Source organism: Xyrauchen texanus, chromosome 4, assembly GCF_025860055.1.
Source record: "Xyrauchen texanus isolate HMW12.3.18 chromosome 4, RBS_HiC_50CHRs, whole genome shotgun sequence".
In the NCBI taxonomy this organism is placed as follows: Eukaryota; Metazoa; Chordata; class Actinopteri; order Cypriniformes; family Catostomidae; genus Xyrauchen; species Xyrauchen texanus.
Window position 1 is genome coordinate 30,118,488 of NC_068279.1, and position 27,515 is coordinate 30,146,002.

General features: G+C 41.9%; 1 protein-coding gene across 1 annotated transcript in view; it reads right to left on the minus strand.

The window, feature by feature from the left end:
- The window catches only part of pdzd2 (PDZ domain containing 2), a 98,907-nt gene that overhangs the window by 34,141 nt on the left and 37,251 nt on the right, over positions 1–27,515 (minus strand). Inside the window, exons 3-5 of the mRNA XM_052125962.1 lie at positions 17,200–17,345; positions 14,302–14,434; positions 13,780–13,950 (exon numbers count right to left, since the gene is read on the minus strand). Coding sequence (XP_051981922.1) covers positions 13,780–13,950; positions 14,302–14,434; positions 17,200–17,345 — 450 coding nt within the window. The remainder of the gene's footprint in view (positions 1–13,779; positions 13,951–14,301; positions 14,435–17,199; positions 17,346–27,515) is intronic.

A 27,515-nucleotide genomic window follows, 5' to 3' on the forward strand; every position in this document is an offset into this window, starting at 1 on the left:
CACTCAAGGCACTGCAAGATACAAGCGGGTTACGTGAGCCACACTGGCTGCTCTGAAAAAATCTAATTAGTTTTCCTTTTCCAACTGTCTGAGCTATAAGAACGAGCTACATCTCCTGTGTCTTGAAACAAGTTTAAACAGCAACATGTAGGGAAAGTTCCACTTTTCAATCATGCAGACAGGAAGCCCTTCTCTCAGTTGACAGAAATGAGATCTGTCTTTTGCATGAGTGAGCTACACTAGCGTGTCTGTCGCAGGTGAGCCTGTGGGCTTCCTCAAACCCCACACCTCTGTGCCCCACAGGACTCAACGTGACAGGCACAGCTGTGCTCTTCTTCTAGATCCTTTCCTTCCGCTCCTTCTTTCCCCATCTTCTCTTTTTTTACATTTTCCTCCCCCGTTCTTCCCTCCCTTTCTTTGTCTCATCAAAATCACTGAGCCTACCACTTCAGAACAGATCTGACAGGCTGCAGTTCTGTAGACACACCCAACGCTGTCAGCACTGGACGCCCACATAATAGCAACCGCTCATCACCTTGTTGTAGGCTAAAGAAAAGGAAGTGTTAACACAGTTTGGACAGGTGTTTTGTTCTGGAATGTCAGAGTGAAAGGGAAAGCAAACTGAAAAAGTAATTGACCTATTTACACTCTCCTTGTATCATTTTCAATTAAATATTTTAAGAACAAACTAAACAGAAAACAGATCAGATTCTATTTCCCTGGGGGAGGTCACTGAGGTAGTCAAACAACTCCGCAGTGGCAAAGCCCCGGGGATTGATGAGATCCGACCAGACATGCTGAAAGCTTTGGATGTGGAGGGGGTGTCATGGATGACACGCCTCTTCAACATTGCGTGGAAATCTGGGACAGTGCCTAAGGAGTGGCAGAACGGGGTGGTGGTTCCCTCTTCAAAAGGGGGATCAGAGAGTGTGTGCCAACTACAGGGGTATCACACTTCTCAGCCTCCCTGGTAAAGTTTACTCCAAGGTGCTGGAGAGGAGGGTTCGGCCGATTGTCGAACCTCGGATTGAAGAGGAACAATGCGGTTTTCGTCCTGGCCGTGGAACGCACGGACCAGATCTTTACTCTCGCAAGGATCCTGGAGGGGGCCTGGGAGTATGCCCATCCGGTCTACATGTGTTTTGTGGATCTGGAGAAGGCGTATGACCGGGTCCCCGGGAGATACTGTGGGAGGTGCTGCTGGAGTACGGGGTGGGGGATCCCTTCTTAGGGCGATCCAATCCCTGTACGTCCAAAGCGAGAGCTGTGTCTGGGTCCTCGCACGCAGTCGAGTTCATTCCATGTGGGGGTTGGTCTCCGCCAAGGCTGCACTTTGTCACCAATCCTGTTTGTGATATTCATGGACAGGATATCGAGGCGTAGTCGGGGTGGGGAAGGTGTGCGTGATTCGGTGGGCTGGGGATCTCATCGCTGCTTTTTGCAGATGATGTTGTCTTCATGTCATCATCGGTCCGTGACCTTCAGCTCTCACTGGATCAGCTTGGCAGTCGATTTTGAAGCAGCTGGGATGAGGATTAGCACCTCTAAATCTGAGGCCATGGTTCTCAGCAGGAAACCGATGGAGTGCGTACTCCAGGTAGGGAATGAGGTTTTGCCCCAAGTGAAGGAGTTCAAGTACCTCGGGGTCTTGTTCACGAGTGAGGGGACAATGGAGCGGGAGGTTGGCGGAGAATCGGGGCAGCGGGGCGGTATTGCACTCGCTCTATCGCACCGTTGTCACGAAAAGAGAGCTGAGCCGAAGGCAAAGCTCTCGATCTACCGGTCAATTTTTGTTCCTACCCTCACCTATGGTCATGAAGGTTGGGTCATGACCCGAAAGAACTAGGTCGCGAGTACAAGCGGCCGAAATGGGCTTCCTCAGAAGGGTGGCGGGCTTCTCCCTTAGAGATAGGGTGAGGAGCTCGGAGTAGAGCCGCTGCTCCCTTTGCGTTGAAAGGAGTCAGTTGAGGTGGTTTGGGCATCTGGTAAGGATGCCCCTGGCCGCCTCCCTAGGGAGGTGTTTCAGGCACGTCCAGCTGGGAGGAGGCCTCGGGGAAGACCCAGGACTAGGTGGAGAGATTACATCTCCACACTGGCCTGGGAACGCCTCAGGGTCCCCCAGTCAGAGTTGGTTAATGTGGCTCGGGATAGGGAAGTTTGGGGCCCCCTGCTGGAGCAGCTGCCCCCGCGACCCGACTTCGGATAAGCGGTTGAAGATGGATGGATGGATGGACTAAACAGAAAACCACAATAGCCATGAACACACTTTAAAAATTTGGAAGTGACAACTGCACTTAAATGCCAGAGTGAATCCTAAACGTTACTGTTCTGTGTATATATGGAATACAGGAGGCACTCCCAAATCTGTGATGATCTGTAAATGAGAAACATGGATGCTAACAGTTTAACCAAAACTTGCTTTGACCAAAAAAATATTAAGCGACCAAAGATGTACTATCATCCAGCAAGGTGATGTGTGTAATTTCTGCACCAAACAGAATAACAAAAATAATGAAAGAATACAAATAAATAAATATATATTTTGGCACATTTTTTTTATGCCGTTGAAGATACTTTTAAACATACTCTCTCTGGACAGTATTGTACGGGTAAATGCCCCTAGATCAAGAGCAACTTCAGTTTAGAGAGACTAATGTCAAGGCACTCCATGAAAAACTCACACTTTGAAAGAAAGAGGTGATGTGAGATGTGCATTAAACACTTCCTCAGATAACAACCTTCATTCAAATATTTGATTATATGTCATGTATACTTGGATAGATAAAGACTACGTACAAACCCGCTATGGTTCAATTGTACAGTTGTGGACAAACATTTTGGTACCCTTGGTAAATATGAGCAAAAATGTATGTGAAAAATATGTCTTTATTGTTTATCCTTTTGATCTTTCATTCAAAATATTCACAAAAATATATCCTCTAATGCAGGGGTCTTCAACCATTTTCAGGCCAAGGATCCCTTGGTATGTAGTGAGATGGAGCAGGGACCCCGTTGCATATTTTCTGAAAATGGAATGTTACATTTTATGTCTACAAAAACGTGTATGGAACAATATTATTGTATGTACATATTTTATGATGTTTACATTGCAAAGTCATTAAATTAATCATTACATTTTTGACATGAAGTGCTATTTTAAATTTTCCTTTTTAATCAATGTTCAACACCCCCTCCAAAAACAAAAACAGAAAGACAGACCCTGTCCATGCAGAGTTAAAAAAAGAAACTTTTATAAGGTTTCTGACAGGCCTATACATCAAGTCTACATCTCATGTTAGTGATCGATTTTTTTACATGTTTCAAAATTACTGTAAATTTCTGTAGGAGTAAAACTCTATTTTTGTTGTATCTGACCATAGAACCATGTCCCATTTGAAGTTCCAGTAGTGTCTGGCAAATTGAAGATGCTTGAATTTGTTGTTGGATGAGAGCAGAGGCTATTTTTCTAGAAACCCTCTCAAACAACTTATGAGGTAGATGACATATGACAGTAATTTTGGACCCCAAGACCCAACAAATTTTTGCAATTCTCCAGCAGTGATCCTTGGAGAATTTTTGGCCACTTGAACCATCCTCCTCACTGTGCATGGAGACTATATAGACATACGTCCTCTTCCAGGTCGATTCCTAACATCTCCAGTTGATTGGAACTTCTTAATTATTGCCCTAATGTTGGAAATGGGCATTTTCAATGCTTTAGCTATTTTCTTATTGCCATTTTCCATTTTGTGAAGCTCAACAACCTTTTACCACACATCATGTATTCTTTGGTCTTACCCATTGTGATAGATGACTAAGGGAATTTGGCTTGTGTGTTACTTCATATTTATACCCCTCTGAAACAGGAAGTCATGGGTGAACAAATACATGTTACCAGTCACCCAGGTGTAAAAAAAAAAAAAAATATATATATATATATATATATATATATATATATATATATATGAATAGGAATGGAATATACTTCAGATATATTTTACTCATAAGAATTTCTAGGGGTGCCAATAATTGTGGCAAACATGTTTTTGAGAAAAATATTACATTTTGAGACCCCATGTTTTGGAAAAATATTTACAAACACAAACACACAATAAGGAAATTTTTACAGCCTTCTTTGTTCATATTTACCAAGGGTGCCAATATTTTTGGCCACAACTGTAACTGTGCATGTAAACATATGTGTCAAAAAAGAGTGTCTTCCCAGTATTGACCGGGATGTTCAGTTTGATTCTGTACACACTGACTTAATGAATTCAGACACCACAAACTGAATTGTTCGGGAGTTAATCGGTTCGGTCATAGAATGCAGTCATCACTTCTGTAAACAATGTGCTATATGTGTAAAAAATGGGATTAAGCACCAAGAAGGGGAGAGACAATAATTTTTGGCTGCAGTGTTTACATGGTCTGTGTGTCATTTGAAAATCTCAGGCCCTTTGAAAATTATATAAATCACAGCCTCAGTTTTTGCCTGCTTTTACCCAGCACATTTGCTCTACTGACAGCTCATGATCCCTTCCGGGTCAGTGAATCATGGGAAAGTGGAACACGGATGAATGATGTGGTTTATTCCTCCTTCAGACTCTTTCATTTTATAAGAGCTCCCACTTTGTCATTCATTAGAGACTGGAGCCTAGAGGGAGAGAATCCTAACCAGAGACAAGAGAATGCACAAACATACAAACACACAGGATGAGAGGAAGCTCTTCAGGCTTTTTAAACCTGATCTCTTTATAAAACTTTCTGCTTACAAGTGTTTAGTAATTCACTGATGAAGTGAAATCCTCCTTTTGTTTAATTAGGATAAGATGGTCTTAGTCTAGCCTCTTGGAAAAAACTTCTTTGGCATTTTAACATCTGAGGCACAGAAACATATGTACTTATGTATACACTTATAAATATTATGTATATATATATATATATATATATATATATATATATATATATATATATATATAGGGCTATCGATTTAATGTGTTAATTCAGTGCGATTAATTTTACAAAAAATAACATGTTAAAAAAATTAACGCAATTAATCGCACTTCCCCCAGACCATAATAAGCAAGAGTCCTGAGAAATGCAAGCTTGTAGTACCACCTGTTTACTCCAGAGAGCAGTAAGTGAAACTTCAGCTGTATGAGCAACGCGCAGTTTATACAGTGAAGAAAATACTTCAGTAGGCTGAACAACACAAACATGCGTTACGTTCTCGCGTTCAAAACACTTGAATGAGCGCAAATGCAAACTAAGAGATCTCAAGATGTGTTTAAAGATTGAGTATTAAACTATATTTAACTTGACACAGTGACCTAAACATTTTAAGTTTATGATGCAACGCACCCGAGACGCTACACAAACATGTATGAAGCAGGGTGTGGCTGGATTGAGATGGTGCAAAATTTGGAAGTTACCCATAAATATTTAATCACGAATAAAATTCAAACTTATTTATAAGTAATACCTCACTAAATATTTTCTTGTAGAGAGATTTAATTTTGATGTTGATATATTCTGTACATTTGTGGTCTGTAGGTGGACATTTGTTTTTCATTTATTTTGGAGTTGTCCCTACTCGACTTGTTTTTGGTCTGATTTCTGCAAGATTGTTAGAGATCATATTATGCTTTCAACTTTGTTTTGAAAATGTTTTATTCTGTTTTTGTTTTTTAGCTATAACATGTCTCTTCATAAGGAATATTATTTGATTAATGTTCTGCTTTTGATGGCAAAGTTTAGTATTCATAAATGTAAGTATGTTGGTTATAAACCATTAGTTTTAATTTTTAATTCAGAGGTTCAGCAATACCTAAGAACAATTTCCAATTTGAGTAACAAGAAAGCTGTAACGTGTATTGAAATATGTAAACAATTTGATATTTTTATTAAACTGTTTATTTATTTTCCTTTTTGTTGTTGTTTGTTTTAATATACCTCTTGGCTCTAGATGTAAAAGTTTTGTAAGCATTAATAAAACAAATAAAGAAAATGTCTGACGCAGGTGTAAATTGACGGATCCTTAAACAAGCCCTCATAATAAATCTCCAACTGATTGACAAATTCACTTGTGAAATGATTGCTGTGAATTGCATGCCAATGATTGACTTATGATCAATAATTGTAACAATCCCCTGTTGTCTGCCCTGTGTTTCTCACTTGTCACCTGTCCTAAACTACACTTCCCATAATTCCCTGCCCTCATAACTGCCAGCAGTCATTCATTGTTCTCACCTGTGTGTCGTTTATTCATTATCCTTGTGTATTTAAACCCTGTTGTTTCACCATTCGTAGTCGGTTGTTAAATGTAGATGGCATGTATGTTCCTGTATGTGTTTTGACCCTGTGCCTCACCCGTGTTAATGTTTGCTCTTGTTAATTTCAGTTTCCCATCGTGGATGTTTGATTTGTTCCCGTGTCTACCTGTTATTTGTATTTATTTATAATTTCATTAAAACCACTAGCCGCACCTGGATCTAGCCTTCTTGATTTCCCTTCTTCATTCGTTACAGAACAACCGACCAAAAATGGATCCAGCGGCATTCTTCCTAGAACTAACTCAGGCGAACTTAACAATTTGTGAGTTCTCCCATTTCTTCTCCAGCGTGGCCAGCCACACCGGTTGGGATGACAAAGCCCTGAAGGACATGTATCGGATCGGTATACCAGAACACTGATGGTGGAATTTGCCGGAGACCGGAGATTACACCTGGCAGGAGTATGTGGAGCTCATTGTGGAGACCTTTGCGGCAGAGGAACCACCTCTCTCAATCCCGGGTTCGGCTTCAGAACTTGCCACGCCTTCCACGGTCAGCGAGCCAGCACCTGTAGCCTTGCTCATCCCAGAATCAGCATGCTCAGCCTCGTCCGCCCACAAGCCAATGCCCACGCCTGCCACGGCCAACGAGCCAATGCCCCAAAAGACGTCATGTAGTTTCCCACATCCCTGAGGGGGGGAAGCAACATAACTAGCATGGGAGCAGGCCGTGCCAGCCTAGTTTTCTTGCCAGAGTGTTAGATGTGGCTGGGGCCATCTAAAGCTATAACACGCATCGGGGAAGGTGTTCTTTTCATCTCCTATTCTTTCAGGGGGGAAAGACCCAGCGGAGACCACATCCTGCCCAGCAGGGGAGGTTAACATGTGGAAAATACGTCACATGGGCTTACCAGCCACATATGGAAGTGACGTGGTGGTAGGTCCAGCCTCGACAGGGAGGAGCTCTACAAACACAGTGGCTGGGAGGCAGAGGGAACACTAACCAAGGGAGACGAAGTAAATACATCACAGGGGGTTACCGGAGTAATCAGTATCTGTGGAGCACCTGTTCCAGTACAGGCAACCCGGTGCCTGCAGTGGGTCGGGCTGTGAACTCCTCCACTGAATTCGGAGCCAGAGGGGTAGGGAGGAAGGACATTCAGGGTCCATGACTTGTGAACTTGACTGGGAGAGTAGAGCACATGTCTTCGCCTTAGGAGAGGGGAAAGGTGCTATGTGCAAGTGATACACCTGGCCAGCTGTTCCGTATTACCGAATTCTACGTGTTCGGACCTGACAAAACACGAGACGAGACCGGCTCAACTTGGAGATTGTAAAATCTTGTGAAGGTATTGGGTGTTGCCCAGCCCGCTGCTCTGCAGATATCTGCTAGAGAGGTGCCATTGGCCAGTGCCCACAAGGATGGCACACTCCTCGTAGAATGTGCTCGAACCAGCAAGGGGGTGGGCACGGTCTGGGTTAGGTAGGCCAACGCAATGGCATCCACAATCCAGTGGGCAAGCCTCTGTTTGGAGACAGCGTTCCCTTTCTGCCGTCAGCCAAAGCAGACTAAGAGCTGCTCAAAGCGTCTAAAGCTCTAAACCAAATAGGTGTGCAAAGCATGCAATGACACAGACACAGCAATGCTAAGGCTGGGTCTGCCTCCTCCTGGGGCAGTGCTTGCAGGTTCACTACCTGATGCTGAAAGTGGTTGTAGGAACCTTGCGCACGTAGCCCGGCCAGGGTCTCAGGATGACGTGAGAATCTGCCCAACCCTCGTGACGGAAGTGAGTGCAAGGAGAGGGCCTTTAGTTCGACTGACTCTAGCGGCTCAAACGGGGCTCTCCGAAGGCCTGAGAGGACCACGGGGAGATCCCATGAGGGGAACTGGCATGGCCTAGGAGGGTTCAGCCTCCGGGCGCTTCTAAGGAACCTGATGATCAGATTGTGCTTCCCTAACGACTTACCGTCCACTGCGTCATGGTGAGTCGCTATGGTGACTGAAGGAAAAAGGAGATATTAGACAGAATGTTTGCCTGAGTCACTATTTATTTCAGTGAATGTTTTATATATATATATATATATATATATATATATATATATATATATATATATATATATATATATATATATATACACTCACCTAAAGGATTATTAGGAACACCTGTTCAATTTCTCATTAATGCAATTATCTAATCAACCAATGACATGGCAGTTGCTTCAATGCATTTAGGGGTGTGGTCCTGGTCAAGACAATCTCCTGAACTCCTGAACTGAATGTCAGAATGGGAAAAAAAGGTGATTTAAGCAATTTTGAGCGTGGCATGGTCGTTGGTGCCAGACGGGCCGGTCTGAGTATTTCACAATCTGCTCAGTTACTGGGATTTTCACGCACAACCATTTCTAGGGTTTACAAAGAATGGTGTGAAAAGGGAAAAACATCCAGTATGCGGCAGTCCTGTGGGCGAAAATGCCTTGTTGATGCTAGAGGTCAGAGGAGAATGGGCCGACTGATTCAAGCTGATAGAAGAGCAACTCTGCCTGAAATAACCACTCGTTACAACCGAGGTATGCAGCAAAGCATTTGTGAAGCCACAACATGCACAACCTTGAGGCGGATGGCTACAACAGCAGAAGACCCCACCGGGTACCACTCATCTCCACTACAAATAGGAAAAAGAGGATACAATTTGCAAGAGCTCACCAAAATTGGACAGTTGAAGACTGGAAAAATGTTGCCTGGTCTGATGAGTCTCGATTTCTGTTAAACAGAATGAGAACATGGATCCATCATGCCTTGTTACCACTGTGCAGGCTGGTGGTGGTGGTGTAATGGTGTGGGGGATGTTTTCTTGGCACACTTTAGGCCCCTTAGTGCCAATTGGGTATCATTTAAATGCAACGGCCTACCTGAGCATTGTTTCTGACCATGTCCATCCCTTTATGGCCATCATGTACCCATCCTCTGATGGCTACTTCCAGCAGGATAATGCACCATGTCACAAAGCTCGAATCATTTCAAATTGGTTTCTTGAACATGACAATGAGTTCACTGTACTAAAATGGCCCCCACAGTCCCCAGATCTCAACCCAATAGAGCATCTTTGGGATGTGGTGGAACGGGAGCTTCGTGCCCTGGATGTGCATCCCACAAATCTCCATCAACTGCAAGATGCTATCCTATCAATATGGGCCAACATTTCTAAAGAATGCTTTCAGCACCTTATTGAATCAATGCCACGTAGAATTAAGGCAGTTCTGAAGGCGAAAGGGGGTCAAACACAGTATTAGTATGGTGTTCCTAATAATCCTTTAGGTGAGTGTATATATAACAAATTTAAGTGAAAGGTGACCAAGACTGTCAGTCACTAACATTCTGTCTAACATTCTTTGTGTTCCACATAATACAAAACCTCACACTGGTTTAGAACAACATGATGGTAGAGAAATGATGACAGAATATTAAATTATGGCTGAGCAATCACTTTAAAGAGATAGTTTACCCAAAAATGAAAATTATCTCATCATTTACTCACCCTCATGCCATACCAGATGAGTATGACATCCTTTCTTCTGCAGAACACAAATTCAGATTTTTAAAAGATTATTTTAGCTCTGTAGGCCAAATATTGAAGCTCCAAAAAGCACATAAAGGCAGTATACAAGTAATCCATAATACTCCAGTGGTTAAATACATGTCTTCAGAAGTGATATGATAGGTGTGGATGAGAAACAGATAAATATTTGCCATTTTTTGCTAGACAGCAGTGGGCGATATGCAGAGAAGAACGTGAATCACCAAAAACACAAGAATGTGAAAGTGATCTGTTTCTCATCCACACCCATCACATGTTATATGGATTATTTTTATGCTGACTTGTGTTTGTTTGTTTAGCTTTAAAATGCTGTCTTTTCGCGCTCCAGTTGTCGTTCACGCGAATGGCAGTAATTTACACTTAACTTGGATGTTTACATGAATTTATACAGTTAATCCACCTGAAGTAGCTGCGATAGTTTACTGAAAATGCGCCGTATCTCCAACAGCATATGCTCTATAAAGTTAAGTGGAACAGCAGTGGGTTTACTCAGCTCGCTGAAACACCACCGCTTGGCTCAGAAGAAAACATCTGTCTAAACAGATGCACGCTTCCCTCCTTTTATACCAGTATGTCCGGCGGCGGGGCATGCAAATTCTGTTCGCCAATTCTCATTGGCCTTTTCTCAAAGATAAGGGGTAACCGAGGCCCCTAGTGTCACTACATCGACACAACATCGAGTGAGTGGCAGAAGGGGAACCAATTTCTTGCAAAGTAGAAAGTAAATATATATACTTTATTTACTTATTTACTTTTGATTTATTTTATGTTTGTTGTAAAGTATCATGTACCATAAATTTGTGAGTAATCACAGAAAACTGTGCAATTAATTAGTTAAAAATTTTAATCAATTCACAGCCCTAATTCAGTATGTAACTAGTCCTTCATACTATTTTTATGAAAGCTTGAAAAGTGTTGCTATGAATAACTTGAAATAACACTGGAATTCTACAGAAAAGCAAACAGAAACTTTACTCCCCCAAATTTAAGACTACAATAAGCAGGAGTTGCAGAATGCAAATGTAATTAGACGGCAGACAGGGAAGGCTGCTCTTATACATTCTTTTGGTCCTGAAACCAAAGAACGTGTATGCAGCAAAGACATGGTGGGGGACGGGGAATGACCCACTTTACTCTGCACTGCACAAGATTTCAAGCAAAGCACCATGGGGACAGCTCTCCAAAACAACAATGCTTAAAATGCATGATCCTAATAAGTATGTTGGGTTGTGTGGTCCTGTCAGTGTGCCATTGAATTAGTTAATGTGTTGTCATCACTGAACATCAAAACAGTACAACATTTAGTCTAGTATGATTAAACATTAACACTGTATGGCGTTGCAGATTTGATGCACAGCTGCTTGCACAGAGCAAATTAATAATTTGTTATCTGTGGTGAGACCAACAAATGCAGAACAAACGGCTGCTTTAGTGAAGATTGGCACTAATTTATATTACATACAAGCTGTGGCAAATGAATAAGGGTTGCCGATATGACAAAAATTCTATATCACGGTATGAGTAATTTTATATTACGGTAATGGCATGTATTAATATACAGTACTGTGCAAAAGTCTTATGCACATTACATTTTTCACAAAAGCATGTGTCTTAAAATGGTTATTTTATATTCTGCTTTTAGTTTATCGGTAGGCAATATCAATTTTAGATTTCAACATTCCCTTTACAAATAGAACTGAATTGAAGAATAACCAGATGTCCAACAACAGATGTTATGGCCCCCACAAAGCCTGGATCTCAACATCATTGAGTCAGTCAGGGATTACATGAAGAGACAGAAACAATTGAGACAGCCTAAATAGATAGAAGAACTTTGGCAAGTTCTACAAGAAGCTTGGAACTTCCTATCTGCCAACAACCAAGAAAAACTGTGTCCGGGTGAACCTAGGAGAATTGGTGCTTTATTTGGTGCCGTCACAACAAATATTGATTTAGCTCTATTTTATGTTGATTGGACTTTGTACCTTTTTAACTGTTAATGAAAACTGTTTATGGCATTATATTTATATATAATGTAAAAATTTTTACAAGTGCCTGAAACTTTTGCACAGTACTGTATATATAAAAATACATCTTTTCTATTCCAAAAGTTTGGAATAATGTACAGATTTTGCTCTTATGGAAAGAAATTGGTAATTGTATTCACCAAAGTGGCATTCAACTGATCACAATGTATAATCAGGACATTAATAACATGGCAAATGACTACTACAATTCTGAATAAAAAATAAATAAATAAATAAATAAATGTATTCCTACTTCCTTAAACAACTTCAAAGAATTCTCATCAAAAAATCCTCCATGTGTAGCAATGACCGGTTTGCAGATCCTTGACATTCCAGCTGTCATTTTGTCCAGATACTCAGGTGACATTTCACCCCACGCTTCCTGTAATGGGGTTAAGATCCATAACACTCTTTTCCAATTATCTGTTGTCCTATGCCTGTGTTTTTTTGTCCACTCCAACCTTTTCTTTTAGTTTTTCTGTCTCAAAAGTTGCTTTTTTTTCTTCCCATAAGGCCTGCACCCCTGAGTCGTCTCTTTACTGTTGTACATGAAACTGGTGTTGAGCAGGTAGAATTCAATGAAGCTGTCAGCGGAGGACTTGTGAGGCATCTATTTCTCAAACTAGAGACTCTGATGGTCTTATCCTCTTGTTTAATTGAACATCTGGCCTTCAACATCTCTTTCTGTCTTTGTTAGAGCCAGTTGACCTTTGTCTTTGAAGAATGCAGTGTAGACATTTGTATGAAATCTTCAGTTTTTTGGCAATTTCAAACATTGCATAGATGCAATCCTCAAAAAGATTATTGAGTGATGAGTTTCTAGAGAAAGTTTATTTTTTGCCATTTTTGACCTAATATTAACCTTGAATTTTCTAGTACAAAATTAGAAATTTAGCATGATTATTCAAGGAAAAAGTGTTGGAGTGATGGCTCCAGGAAATGGGGCCTGTCTAAAAAGGTTTTCAAATAGTGATGGTACTGTTTTTTACATCAGTAATGTCCTGACAATACTTTGTGATCGGTCGAATACCACTTTGGTGAATTAAAGTACCAATTTCCTTCCGAAACAGCAAAATCTGTAAATTATTCCAAACTTTTGGCTGCTAATGTATATTTGTATTTATTTATTTATTGACAAAACAACAGATAAAACCCCAAGAACATAAATGGGCCTCTAAAGAGGTAAACAGATAAAGGGAAAATTGTTCTTTCCTTAAAAGGAAAAGCTGTATTTAAATTACAAAATGTGGGTATTTTTAATTTGTTGAAAAATATCAGGAAAGTCATCTCATTCTTATCAGACAGACTGTGTGTTTACTCATTTACTCATTATCAAACACTGAAATGAGGTGCAAATGAGGGGTAAAAGGAAAACAATAACAAATGCATACACTCACGCTAACATCCAGATATCTGCTTATAAAAACATTATACATACTAGGGCTGGGAAGTGTGATCGTATATACATATTTTTTAAATGGTGCACCAAGCAGAAAATTATGAAATACTCTCCAAACTGTATAGGTAGCTACAATGATTGTAATAGGACCGATATAGTAACAAAGCAAAACAAAAAACTAAAATAAAACAAAACAAAGATTATCAGAAAAAGAAAAATATATATATTAAGACATGGTTATGTAATATATAAAACATTTGGTGGCTGAATTCCCAGCAAAAAATAACTATATTGAGATATCTTCTGTGATATAAAATTACTCATTCCATCTAATCATACTGCCACCATTACTCAAAACCAACTTTCAAACATAGACACAAAGGAAAACAGCCTGTTGTAGCTCCAGCTGTGTATGGTAAGGGCAGTGGAGGCAGCACAAGATGAAAGCGGCAGATAATCAGGCTGATAAGCAGCATGCGAACGTACCAAGTCCTGGGTGGGCAATGAAAGGCTGCTGGCCCTCACGTCCTCCACGTCTGGCTCCATGCTCTCCTTCTCCTCCCTGGGGGAGGGTGAGACATCCGGATCCAAACATGTGCTCACTAAGTCGGGCAGGCTGGTGGATGGGTACTTGTGAAAGTCCACCTCAGATTCATCCTGGAAAAGGAAGGAAGAGCAGCTGGAGATAGCATGTTGTGTGCTATTGAGCTGCCTGAGAGTATTTTTAACTTTATCTCAGAAAGCCGAGCAGCAAGCCCATCAACGTTTCCCTCTTACATTTTTTAGCTTTTAGCTTTAACATTTTATAGAGCAGAACTCTTACAATGAATGGAGGAAGAACCGTTCATAATTGTTGTGTGAAGACACTTCCTTTTAATGATACTCAGTTATTGACTATGTATAGTATGGGCTTCATTTTCAAGACAAAATCATAAAGGAATTAAAACTGTTACAGTATATGTTTGTGTTTGCTTTGACTCAAGACTCTTCCCTTGAACTAAAACTCACCCTGCTGGCGACCACCAGCTGCACCAGTCCAGCAGTAGAGCGGAGGACAGCTACGGCCTCCTGGTGTGAGAGGCCAACAAGTGAGTGACCGTTAATCATCAGCAACTCATCACCTGCCTTCAGACGTCCATCTCTAAAATAAAAAAAGAACCACAGACAGCATGATCAGGTTTTACCCTCCTAAAGAAAATACTAGTGCAGACACCCTGGATTTTTTTATTTTATACACCCTTTCAGCTATTAAGTGAAATGTTTAAGCCAACACGAAACAACATTAGCAAACAATTTTTCTTCCGCATTGTGATGTATTTCAGAGCGACACACAATATTCAGCAAGATAAAATGACGGGATCCCATAGAGAATTTATGGAATAGTGAAAAGTGGTCTCTATATGACAGGTTGGCTGGAGGGGTTAAAAAAATAATAGGGCTTAGTGACATCAGCTGAAAAAGAAAGTCGTTTCAGAGGCGGAGCCAGTTATAACATTTAATAAAAGATTAGAAATACAAATTATTTTTATTTGTAATAACATACACTGATCAATCATTCACAGTAAGACTGTTTTGCAGGGCATTGAAACAGCAATTAAAAGGACAGATGAATAAAACCTAATACTGTATATGTATTTGAACCTATGAGAATGCTACAGAATTTGTTCAAAATTAATTTTTTAACATGATGGCCCATGTGTTGTGAAACAGAAGGAAAGCAGGGATGACATACTCTTGGAGATTTAAATCAACAAAAAAACAAATGATCCAGTTCCATCATACTTTTATCAAAACGCAACATAAGAGTTTAGCTACAACCATGAAAATCCCAAAGGCATCTCTGTCACTTCACAATTTATTTATTTATTTATTTATTTTTTCATTTTCAAATAAGCACAGACTTTATGGGTCATTCTAGCGTGGACACTCAATTGATCCATCATTATGATCAAGTTGATGAAAAGTGTGCAGTGAAGAGATTTTGATTTAAAATCTTAAGGCATTATTCCTCTCGCTGGTCAAAATCCTCAAGACTTCCTTTGCAGACAAAGGAATCCGAGTTTATCTCAGTGTTAGTTGTTATATAAGAACAGGAAGCTTCAGAACTATCAACATCATGTTGCAGTGATGGCCCTGATCTGCCTGCCCTCTTTGTGCCTCACTTAGTAGAATGAAAGATTTGGAAAGCTAATTCGACTAAGGTACATGCTTCATGTCTATAAGTTTCTCAAAAATGCCCCCATTAAACACTGTGTGGGAGAATTTTTTTTATTGTTAAATCATAACAATAAATCTAAGTGCTGTTCCAGAAATAGCCCACTCTGACTGTGGGGGTTCTGGACAACACTGTGTATGTACAGTATTTTCCAAAAGATCTTTAATGTATGATCGTGAATTTGTATTTCCTAATTTTTTCACAGTCTGTTAAACAATCCCAAGGCAAAGCCACACAGACAACATTTCTCTGAACGGATTAATTTACCTTAACATATCACTTAGAGGGTGCAATTCAAATGTTCTGAGGTAAGGAGGGTTAATTTTAGCTTTTGGCTGATTACCATGAAGATTTTGTGCTTCCTCCAAACTTTGCCAAAGTGTGCATTAATGAATAACAAATGGAAGCAAGTCAGCAAATTCCCTAACATGTTACAGATTAAAAAACAGAGTCTGGGCCAAGTAAGGACTGAGAGGGAAAGATTTCTTCAGTACCGAGAGACATACATTAGTCTCCATATTATTATTATTATTATTATTTGTATTTTACTGTATTTGTATAAAGTGAAGGAATATATAACATGTGTACGGTTACAGGTACACGACATGGTCAAATGTGTGTTGACACTCAAAGAGCACACTAATATGTGTTTGTTATGCATTTAATTTTAAAAACTTTGGGCAAAAATAGGGAGTTGCTCCTCTTGTTGCTATAACAATTTCCATTCTTCTGCGAATGTTTTCCACCAGTGAACATCAGTGAGGTCAGGCACAAAAGGTCATTGCAATTCATCCCAAAAGATGTGCAATGGGGCTCGGATCTGGGCTTTGTGAAGACCTAACCTGCTCTTCCACACCGAACTAGGTCTGAGTATTGCAAACCACCTCACAATGCATATCGCAATACATATGTGACAATTCACATCATATCACAATTATATTGCGATTGAATCTGTGATGAGTAAAGAGTGTAGCTAAAGGATCCAACAAGGAGGTACCCACTTACTTATAGCCAAGCAGAGTAATTGCTTCTATACCACGGTACGGAAATATGCTCAGTTTAAAATAAACAGTAGACACAAAGTCAACAAAGTACAAAGAGTACATACTGTGAAACACAAAAGGAGTTTTACATACTGTGAAACACAAAAGGAGGTAGAAATTGACAGCCTCAGTCACCATTCACTTTAATTATTAATTTTTTACCATACTATAGGTGTGTCTGTGTGCAAAAATCCAAACACTACATGACTGAGTGCATAGTATATTTTGTAAGTGTAATGTGTATAGTATATCTTTGGGACACAACTAATGAAAGAGAATAGTGAGTGAGGTTTCATTAAATAACATTCAGCCTAACAACTCTTAAGTTTCACTGAAGAAAGAAAGTCATGCAGGTTTGGAATGACATGATTAATGATAACAAAATATACCATTTTGAGTGAACTATCCCTTTAAGCATTTGAAACCTTGTAGACTGGTCATTATCATATATGCAGCAGCATGACAGGATATTATCCATGAATCTGTGTGAGGATGTCACAATGGCTTTGAAGATTAATGAGTATCTTCGAGGGCACTCAAGACTGCCTGTCGACTGCATATGCATGAGATGCTGATTGACCAGTGTCAGCAGAGCACCTACTGTTGCCACAGCAGCAAATGAAAACCTTTGCAAGGCAAGTTTTTTACCTCTGTGTGGCTCCTCCCTCCTCCACGTGGGCTACAATGATGCCGTGAGGAGAGCGTTTGGACCCACGTCCACCAGTGATCTGGATACCCAGTCCATCCTGACCCTTCACCATGTGCATTTTCCAGATTCGGCTGCCCTCACAGGGCTGTAGAAAAGAAAAAGAGAATACATTTGCCCTTAGAGGGTGTTTACAAGAAACTAAAAAAGTTAGACAAGAATAGAGTAGAACGCAGGTGTCTCATGAAGCATTTTTCAACAATTGATGTTCTGTTTAACTTGACATGGCATCTAAAAAAATGTGGAAAAAATTCCTGTGCAAGTCACTGAAAATAAAACAGTGAGACGTGGCACAATAATTAAATCCATCTAGTGCCCTTTTTCATAAGAACACAATTGAAAAGCAAGGACAGACTCAGAAAATGTGATTGGCGTTAACAGACCTTTATAGTGAAAGAATACGCAATGTGATTTATTATAAAGCACTAGCTAAAGCACACTTCTTGCAGCTGTTTTGTGGGTTTTCATTACATTACAGTTAATTTGTATTTTACATTGTTTAAGGATCATTTAAAGAGAAAATACCATCATCATTTACTCACTCTCATGTTGTTCCAAATCCAAATTCTTTATTTGAACACAAAATATGTTAACCTCATTAACCATTCACAATCATTGCATCCTGTTTCTATAAAATTAAAGTGAATTGTGACTTCTGTGTTCCACAGAAGGAGGAAAATCACAAAACAAGGGTGAGTAAATGGTAACAAAATCCTTTTTTGGGTGAACTATGCCTTTAAGTATATTTACAGCTCTTTACCATCACTCAAGAAAAATGTTTTGTAAATCCACAACTGAGTGGAAGCACTGAACTGATGTATTTTCCATGTTTTTATCCAGGCTAACTTTGGAGGATCTATAAATCAGAGCGAGGGAAACTTTAGGAGCACCTGTTTTTGAAAGCTTCAAGAGCCGCCTTGACACAACCGGCTCTCTCAATGTCTGAGGAGCACTTCATTCATCTAAATATGCCACTGCCATTACATTCACTGAGTGTTCTCATACTTCTAACAGGAAAATAGGTCTTAAATTCAGTTTGATCAAATGACAGAAAAGAAACTTCAGAGATAATGGGAGAATGTTTTTGATATGGTAAGGGCTAACAAGAAAAGAGGTTTAGAATTAGAAAGATTTTGTTCTATGTCCCACATTATTATGGCTAAACTAATAAACAAATAAATAAAAGGACCTTCTTTTTGAAAAATAAAAATCATAAAATTCATAGACAGCTTCAGAATATATGCCAACATAAATGTTAAATGGACCAGATCCAATTTCTCAATTCCGTTTAGGCACAAATGGCATTTTCCTAATGTACAATATATTAAATGTTTTCAATTCAATCTAATCGCATCTTTAAGTCACTTTTTCAAGATGTTGATCATTCTTAAAATGAAGGTCAGGAGGAAGGCCCTTAATTGTCTTCACTCATAAAATGAGCACCACAAGGCCAGACTAAAGCAGTTCACAGTTTGAGCAAGGACCCTACAGCTACTGCAGGAGTAAGATCCACTTGACTTCATTATACTTTGTCTCTATTAGACATAAGCAGTTGCTTTCCCTTCTGTGGGTGCCCAGATCATAGTCAAACTGACGCAAATGCCTGATACACAGTTGATTAGTCAGACATCCAATACCAAGTGTTAGTTCTGAACAAATAAAAGCAAGCAGGTGTTACAGCTCTAACATTGCAGAGGGTAGAATTACAGCAACGTTTTCCTCTTAGAAACATTTGTTATGTACTTAATACATTGACTCAATGCTCAATTTAAGGTTTTAGGCTCTGGCTGGGTTTAATGAAGCAATAAGCAGAAAGTTAGTAGCACGCAAGAAGTGCTAAATCTCTATGGCATGTTTCCCAAAAGCATCTTTGTTGTTGTCATGACAGTCGCAGCATGATTCCAGGCTGCACACAGGATTCAATGGTAACAGGTTTTACAGTATGAAGCTCATTATTATAATGCACTGTAAAGGCATAATTATAAGTACAGTTATTATAATTGTAACAACAGTTCCCCTTCTGTCACTCACTCGACATTGTGTCGAATGAAATGACACAAGGGGTCTTCCTGGGATGCCAAACGTACCTCTGAACCTGAGAAAGGCCAATCGGGGAATAAAGGGAAGCGGGGCAGCGAGTGCTAGTCAGAATTTTTCTTCAGAGAGGAACGGTTGTGCAACAGTAATCTGAGTTCACCACTGTTTCACTCACCTCTACTGGCGATAAGCACTGCTGTTGGATCTATGGCGCATTTCCAGCTGGCGTTCTTTCTATCTGCACGCTGTGCAGTCTATGCCCCTGGGCTCTTTGACAGTGCTTTCATTGCCTGAAAGAGTGTTTCTCCTCCTAAAAAGAGTTTATTTCCTCTAAAAGACTTTGAGTTTCCACTCAGAAAATAGCAATACACAGCAGGCGTTGAACTTCCTTTTCAGGACGCGTCTTTTTAAAGATGTCTTCCCGCCTCTGTGTAGTTCCTGGATGCGGTTGATTTCTCTCCACTTCTGACAGTCATTAAAGCTGCCTCGCGTGCCTGGGCAGAACGCAGGCAGCGTTTTATGAATGGTTTATGTTCTCAGTGCGAGAACATAGTCATGGCAACGTTGCGGTCACGGCTTTCTTTTCTCATGAGAGACAGCCACTTCAGCCACCCCCCACGTCGTTCCTTCTTCCCACGGGATTGAGGACGACCTGGCTGGCGATGAAGGCGATTTGGGGATAACGCCGGGTAAATCCCCACAAACCACCCACCCCCCGGCATGCTTGCTTGCTTCCGTCCGAGCTCAGGATGAACTTCGGGTCTGCATGCCCAGTCTGAGGCTGACGTGCAGATGTCCGCTATGCTTTCCCAGGCCGCCGTGAGCGCGAGGCTGGACTGGAAACCTCCGCCCCCCATCACGGCTACTCGATCGGTTACTCGGGTCAGGGCGCCGCTCATAGCCACGCCCCCACCCCCCCAGTTCCGTTCTTCCGGAAGTGCATGACGAGCTGACACAGTCGTGGAGGGCACCTTTTACTGCCCGGAACCGACCCCTCCGCTCGCCCCCTCTCACTACCCTGGATGGCGGGGCGGTCACAGGTACACGGAGGTCCCCCAGTTGGACAAAGCGGTTGCGATCCACTTGTGTCCCGAGAACGTGGGACCACCCAGTACTCCCCTTCAGAGCCTGTAGAATGACGTCATCACTTCCCGTGGGAAGAAGGAACGACGTGGGGGTGGCTGAAGTGGCTTTCTCTCGTGAGAAAAGAAAGCCGCGACCGCAATGTTGCCATAACTATGTTGACCAGGAGTGAGTGACAGAAGGGGAACTGTTGTTACAATTATAATAACTGTACTTATAATAATGCATTTATAATGCCTTTACAGTACATTATAATAATGGGCTTCATACTGTAAAACCTGTTACCATTGAATCTTGTGTGCAGCCTGGAATCATGCTGCGACTGTCATGACAACAACAAAGATGCTTTTGGGGAACATGCCGTAGAGATTTAGCACTTCTTGCGTGCTACTAACTTTCTGCTTATTGCTTCATTAAACCCAGCCAGAGCCTAAAACCTCAAATTGAGTGTTGAGTCAATGTATTAAGTACATAACACATGTTTCTGAGAGGAAAACGTTGCTGTAATTCTACCCTCTGCAATGTTAGAGCTGTAACACCTGCTTGCTTTAATTTGTTCGGAACTAACACTTGGTATTGGATGTCTGACTAATCAACTGTGTATCAGGCATTTGCGTCAGTTTGACTGTGATCTGGGCACCCACAGCAGGGAAAGCAACTGCTTATGTCTAATAAAGACAAAGTATAATAAAGTCAAGTGGATCTTACTCCTGCAGTAGTTGTAGGGTTCTTGCTCAAACTGTGAACTGCTTTAGTCTGGCCTTATGGTGCTCATTTTATGAGTGAAGACAATTAAGGGCCTTCCTCCTGACCTTCATATTAAGAATGACCAATATCTTGAAAAAGTGACTTAAAGATGCGAATGGATTGATTTGAAAACATTTAATATATTGTACATTAGGAAAATACCATTTGTGCCTAAACGGAATTGAGGAATAGGATCTGGTCCATTTAAACTTTATGTCTCCCAGCTTGGCCTCTTCGGCAACACCGTCGACGACTTCGTCCAGCAGTTTTCGGCAGTGAAGAAGCAGATGGCACATCTTGCCGCCGCGCCACCAAACCACCGCGCCCCGCCTGCTCGCCGATGGCGTCCCCCTGCGGCTAAACAACGGGTAGCTCCGCCTCAACCCGGGCCCAGCTCTCAGCCCCAGCGTCGAGCACCTAACAGGCGGCGTATGCCCCCCGTCTCCGGGACCACTTCCAGGACCAGGAAAGCTCCAAAGCACTCCTGAGACGGGCGACCTAGGCACTCAGACGTTCGCTCCGGAGCTGGTACCAAGACCACTCCAAAATCTTTGTTTCATGTGCCACACCGCCTTCGGGCTGCGGCACCCACATTCTCGATAAAGAGCAATTACCTCACTCCCTGGGTCATGCAGCCGGTGTGCGCAGTTCTCACGGCACTCAGGCCCCAAAACACTACAGTCCCGGCTCCCCGGATGCAGTTCCCTCGCCTCCGGCCCCACAACTGCTCAGCTCCGGCAGTCCAGTGCTGACGAGTTCCAAAGACGCCTCTCTAGGACCTCTTCCTCAGTCTCTAACCCTCCCCCTGCTGGGTGCACGGAGCAAGGCAAGTGCTTTGAGTCTTTTCTCAGCACCCAAGTCTCGGGGCGCTCTTCTGCCTCCCGACACGCTATTACCTGCTCCCCCCCGCAGCGAAGCCCACCCGGTACGTCAAAAGCGATCGTCCCGTTAGTGCCCCTTGTGCGGAGTTTGGATGCGTGGCTTTCACTTCCCAATCCGTAGAGCTGGCTGGCCAGGACCATCCGACTCGGTTATGCGATTCAGTTCGCCCGGCTCCCGCCTCGTTTCAGCGGTGTTCACTCCACTTCCATGCGCGGTGATAAAGCCAGCGTCTTACGAGCAGAGATCATGACCCTGCTCCTCAAGGATGCGATAGCGCCCGTCCCTCCAGCTGAGATGGAGAAGGGTTTCTACTACCCTTACTTCATCGTACCCAAAAAAACGGCGGGTTGCGACCAATCTTGGACCTGCGAGTTCTTCTTGCGGTTTGCATTCGACGGCCAGGCATATCAGTACATGGTCCTCTCCTTCGGCCTGTCCCTGTCCCCTTGCATCTTCAAGAAGATCGCAGAGGCTCTTGCCCCGCTAAGGGAAGTGGGCATCTGCATACTCAACTACCTCGATGGCTGGCTTATTCTGGCTCGAGAGAGTTACAGTACGCTAACAGGGACCAGGCACCTCAGCCGTCTAGGGCTTCAGGTCAACTGGGAAAAGAGCAAGCTCGTCCTGGTTCAGAGCATCTCTTTTCTCGGCATGGAGTTTATCTCACTAACGAGTGCGCTCAGTCAGTCCTCAGGTGCCTCGCTCTCTTCGAGCCCGGCACAGCGGTTCGATGCCCATCTCGAGTCCCGAGATGGGCATGGCGCCAAGGCACATACCGTGTGACAATCACCCTTTCTTGTTGTCAGACTTTTAACCCTTGGACAGACATCTTGCACATCAACTGACTAGAGTTGTTGGCTGTATCTCTTGCCCTACGGAGGTTTATCCCACTAATCCGGGGCAACTAAGTCTTGATCCGTTCAGACAGCACCGTGACACTGGCACATGGCTGGCCCTGGGGGCTGCGCAAGTACGCATTTCACCTAGTGTGCCTTCTTGCACCGGTGCTGTGCAAGATTAGGGAGGACGAGGAACAGGTCATCCTGGTGGCCCCTTACTGGCCCACCCATGCCTGGTTCTCGGATCTTACACTCCTCGCGATGGCACCACCCTGGAAAATTCCCCTGAGGAAGGACCTTCTTTCTCAGGGATGGGGCACCCTCTGGCACCCGCACCCAGACCTCTGGAACCTCCATGTCTGGCTCCTGGATGGGATGAAGAAGATCTAGTGGATCTACCACCTGTAGTCTTAGACATGATCAACCAAGACAGAGCTCCCTCCACCAGGCAATTTTACACCCTAAAGTGCCGCTTGTTCGCAAATTGGTGTTCTTCTCGAACTGAAGACCTGCAGAGGTGCGCAGTTCGGTCAGTGCTTTCATTCCAGCAGGAGAGGCTGGAGGGGAGGCTGTCCCCCTCCACCTTGAAGGTGTATGTAGCTACTATCGCAGCCCACCAAGACGCAGTAGATGGCAAGGCCCTAGGTAAGCACGACTTGATTATCAGGTTCCTGAAAGGCGCCCGGAGACTGAATCCTCCCCGGCCTAGCCTGTTCCCCTCCTGGAATCTCTCTGTGGTCCTCTCGGGCCTTCAGAGATCCCCCTTCGAGCCGCTTGATTCAGTTGAGCTCAAGGCCCTCTCCCTGAAGACGGCCCTCCTGATCGAGTTAGCCTCCATCAAGAGGGTTGGGGACCTGCATGCGTTCTCTGTCAGCGACACCTGCCTGGAGTTCGGTGCGGCACATTCTCAAGTTATCCTGAGGCCGTGACCGGGATACGTGCCCAAGGTTCCTATGACCCCCTTCAGGGACCAGGTCGTGAATCTGCAAGCAAGCTGCCCTGGGAGGAGGAAGACCCAGGCTTCTCGTTGCTGTGTCCGGTACATGCTTTGCGTATCTATTTGGACCACACGCAGGGCTCTAGATGTTCTGAGCAACCCTTTGTCTGCTTCGGAAAACGGCGGAAAGGGAACGCGTCTCCAAACAGAGGTTAGCTCACTGGATTGTTGATGCTATTTTCTTATCTTATCACACCCAGGCCGTTCCTGTCCCCTTGCGGGTTCGAGCACACCCTACATGAATTGTGGCATCCTCTGGCCCATGGCACCTCCTTAGCAGACATCTGCAGAGCAGTGGGCTGGGCAACACCCAATACCATTGCCAGATTTTACAATCAGGGTAGAGTCAGTCTCTCCAGTGCGCCTTCTATCCCAGGTTAGCCACTAAGCGTCGCTCCCTGGATGTTCTCTTTCCCCCCGAAAGAATGGGACCGGGAAAGACCGCCTTCCCCTACACGTTTCATAGCTTTAAGATAGCCCCAGCTGCTTCAAGTCCTATGTGAGAGACATAGTGAGAGAAAAGGCTGCGGCTGCAGGGCTTGCTCCCATGCTAGTCATGTAGCGCCTGTTCCCCCCCTCAGGGGTGCGGGGAACCTAAGGTCTGTATGTGACATCTCTTTGGGGGCGTTGGGGAGGGCTACGTGCAGCCGACAGTTGCCTCTATCACGCAGTAGCCTGCTTGCACCTGTCTCGACAATTCACGTAACACGGTCAGTGCGTGGCGTTTTTAGATAGTACCCCTTCTGTCAATTCATTCGACACAATGTCGGGGCACTCATAAAATGAGCACCACAAGGCGGGGCATGCAAATTCTGTCTGCCAACTTGACATTGGCCTTTTCTCAGGTTCAGGGGTACGTTTGGCGTCCCAGGAAGACCACTTGTGTCACTTCATTCCACACAACGTCTCGTTCCCTTCCTTGGGGAACGGAGGTTACAACAGTAACCATGATGTTATAGTACATTATAATATTTAACCTATTCATAGTAATACCTAAAAGAGTATAATGCATTATAACACAATCAACATTCAATTTTATCCTCAGAAGGTGTAATGTAATATACAGTATATATTAGGTATTGTAAATGTGCTGTCATGCAAAAGCAGCATAGTGTAAACAGTCATAAGGCTTGATGTAATTTTATCCCATTATATGTGGTCTTGAAGTTACACAGTGTCTTCTTATAAACAGCCATAACATAAAAATGTAATATACATTACAAGTCAAGCTTTTATAAATGTAATTTATAGAATTCACAGAATACAAAGTAACACATTCAAGATGCAAATCTTTAGACAATTTTTTTAAATATAAATGTAAATATCATGTAAAAATATCCTATGGATGTTAGTAAGACATTGCTTTTGTCACTTAAAGCATACCTAATACATACATACATACATTTGTAAAGCTTAACTTGTAAAGATAAAATGTAAATGTTATAATGCATTTAACTCTAAGGTATAACTATGAATATGTATGTATTACAGTTTATTATAATTGTGGTTACAATTATTTGTAAGAAGTTATAAGATATTATATGAGATGTTATGAATGCAATATAATGCCTTTACAGTGCATTATAAATATGGGCTTCATAGAAAGTATTACAGAATCACTAGTGCAATGTAAAGGTGGCTATAAATGGTTACATTTATATGCAAAGCAGGAAAGACCAGCCACAATTCAGCATGCAAATATTACAATGATACCAACATGTTCAGTTAAAATTTCAATGCTGAAGATTATTTTACTCTTTTACTAAGACATTGGTAGATTTTCAAATATAATCTTTTTATAAAACAGAAAATAGACAGCACAACTAATGCTTAAATTATCAAAGCATATAAATATTGGCAAATGTACATTTTACGTTAATGCAATCTTAAGAGTGTGATTTGTATGTTACTGGAAAGCCTGGCTTAGCAATCATTTTTTAGACATTTATTCAAATCAACACAACAAGAGCCTTTGGGTCCATCTCATGGACATTTGGACAGTGTTTCTATCATGTGTAAGTACACATGGCCATGTTTACCTCCCGCTTCATCAGGTGATGTGCTAACCTGAGCATATGAAAAGTATGGAGAATGGTACAGCCTTCTGTTCTCATGCTAATACACCCACTTAATTAGACCACAGCACGTGATGCTTCAACTTCCATTTTAAATAGAGCTTTTGTTGCCCTCTGCTTAGATATGCCCATGAGCAACAACACATCAATATTAAATTATAAAAACAAAACAAATGAATGTGTATTTCTTGTTGGAGTTTAAAAATTAAAAAAGAGTTGTACACATATGAATTAGCCATATAAAAATTTCCCATTCTGTTCATCTCAATTTAATAAAAACATGTCTTTTCTAAACCACCTTTATCGCAAAATAATTTAAATAGATAAAAGATAGCCCTAAAATGCATAAATTAATTTCAGCCACTGAGCCATTTACAGTACAGCTATTGTGGCTGACATCAAAGCTTTTCTAATACATGGAAATTGATCAAAGATGTGTCCTGAAACTAGCGTAATATATATTTTTAAACAATTATCCTAAAAATATTCCCTTAGCATACTAATATGATTTTACATAATGTAATGCTTACCCTTTATATTGATAATTCTGTCATCTGTGTTCTTTTGCTATTTTGTAGTTCAAAGCACTGTAGTATGTCTGTATTTGCACAGTTAAACTATTAACAAGTATGTTAAAATACTTTCTCCAATCCCAGTTTAACTATACTCCCAGAGGAGACTAAACACAGTGGTACCACAGCTATGTCAAACCGACTTTTGGTTTGAGAGGTCTGACATGTCAACTTCTAGCTCAACCAATGGCAAAAGGTTAGTTTGTTTTTATTGAGACAAAATCAGAATCTGAAGTACAGAGAGAGACGGCGAATGTAGTGAAACAGCATCACGTAGGTAGAGGATTTTAAGACAACTGTTGGGATTCTTTACAGACTCTGAACTTGCAGAGTTCCTTTTCAACAGATAAGACTAGCTAGGTTAATTAGCTAAAAACACAGTAGCATGAGTTTATTTGCTAAATGTTACAGAAAAGCCAAGCAAGGGGGCAGTATGAGCCCTTGAATAACCTATTTGGAAAAAAATATTATTTCAACTATTTCATTTGTTCTAGTGCCACAGAAATACTTCACCTTTAACACTCACTTCCAGCATGGCAGTTTGGAAGCACACACCTCTGAATTGTAAACATGCTGCGACTTGTTCACTTTTCCTTTGAAATGCGTCTAGGAGAGGGGCATGTTTATAACGAAAGCCTGTTTGTAGGGTGAATCACTGACAGTGGACCTCTCAAAGAGATGCTCTGCTGTCTGTCTTCACATTCTCATGCTGTTTCTGTTCACTGTCAAATTAAGCATGCACTTCCTCCCACTGGCATGCTCCTACTCAACATGCCCGCATGGACACATTAATGTTGTTAATTACTCGCATAGTGATCTCACTGCATATCCAGTGAGAAATGTACTTTTTCATATTGGAATTGTGCATTTGCCGGGAACATAAGCTGTTAGATAATGTAAGACATAAAGTACGTTTCCTATTATGTACATGGTTATGCAATCAGTCATAACAGATTAGTCATCAGTTTGTATAGAAATACAAAGATAAATACAATATGAAATACGAATTAGTTCTTGTAGTTGGTG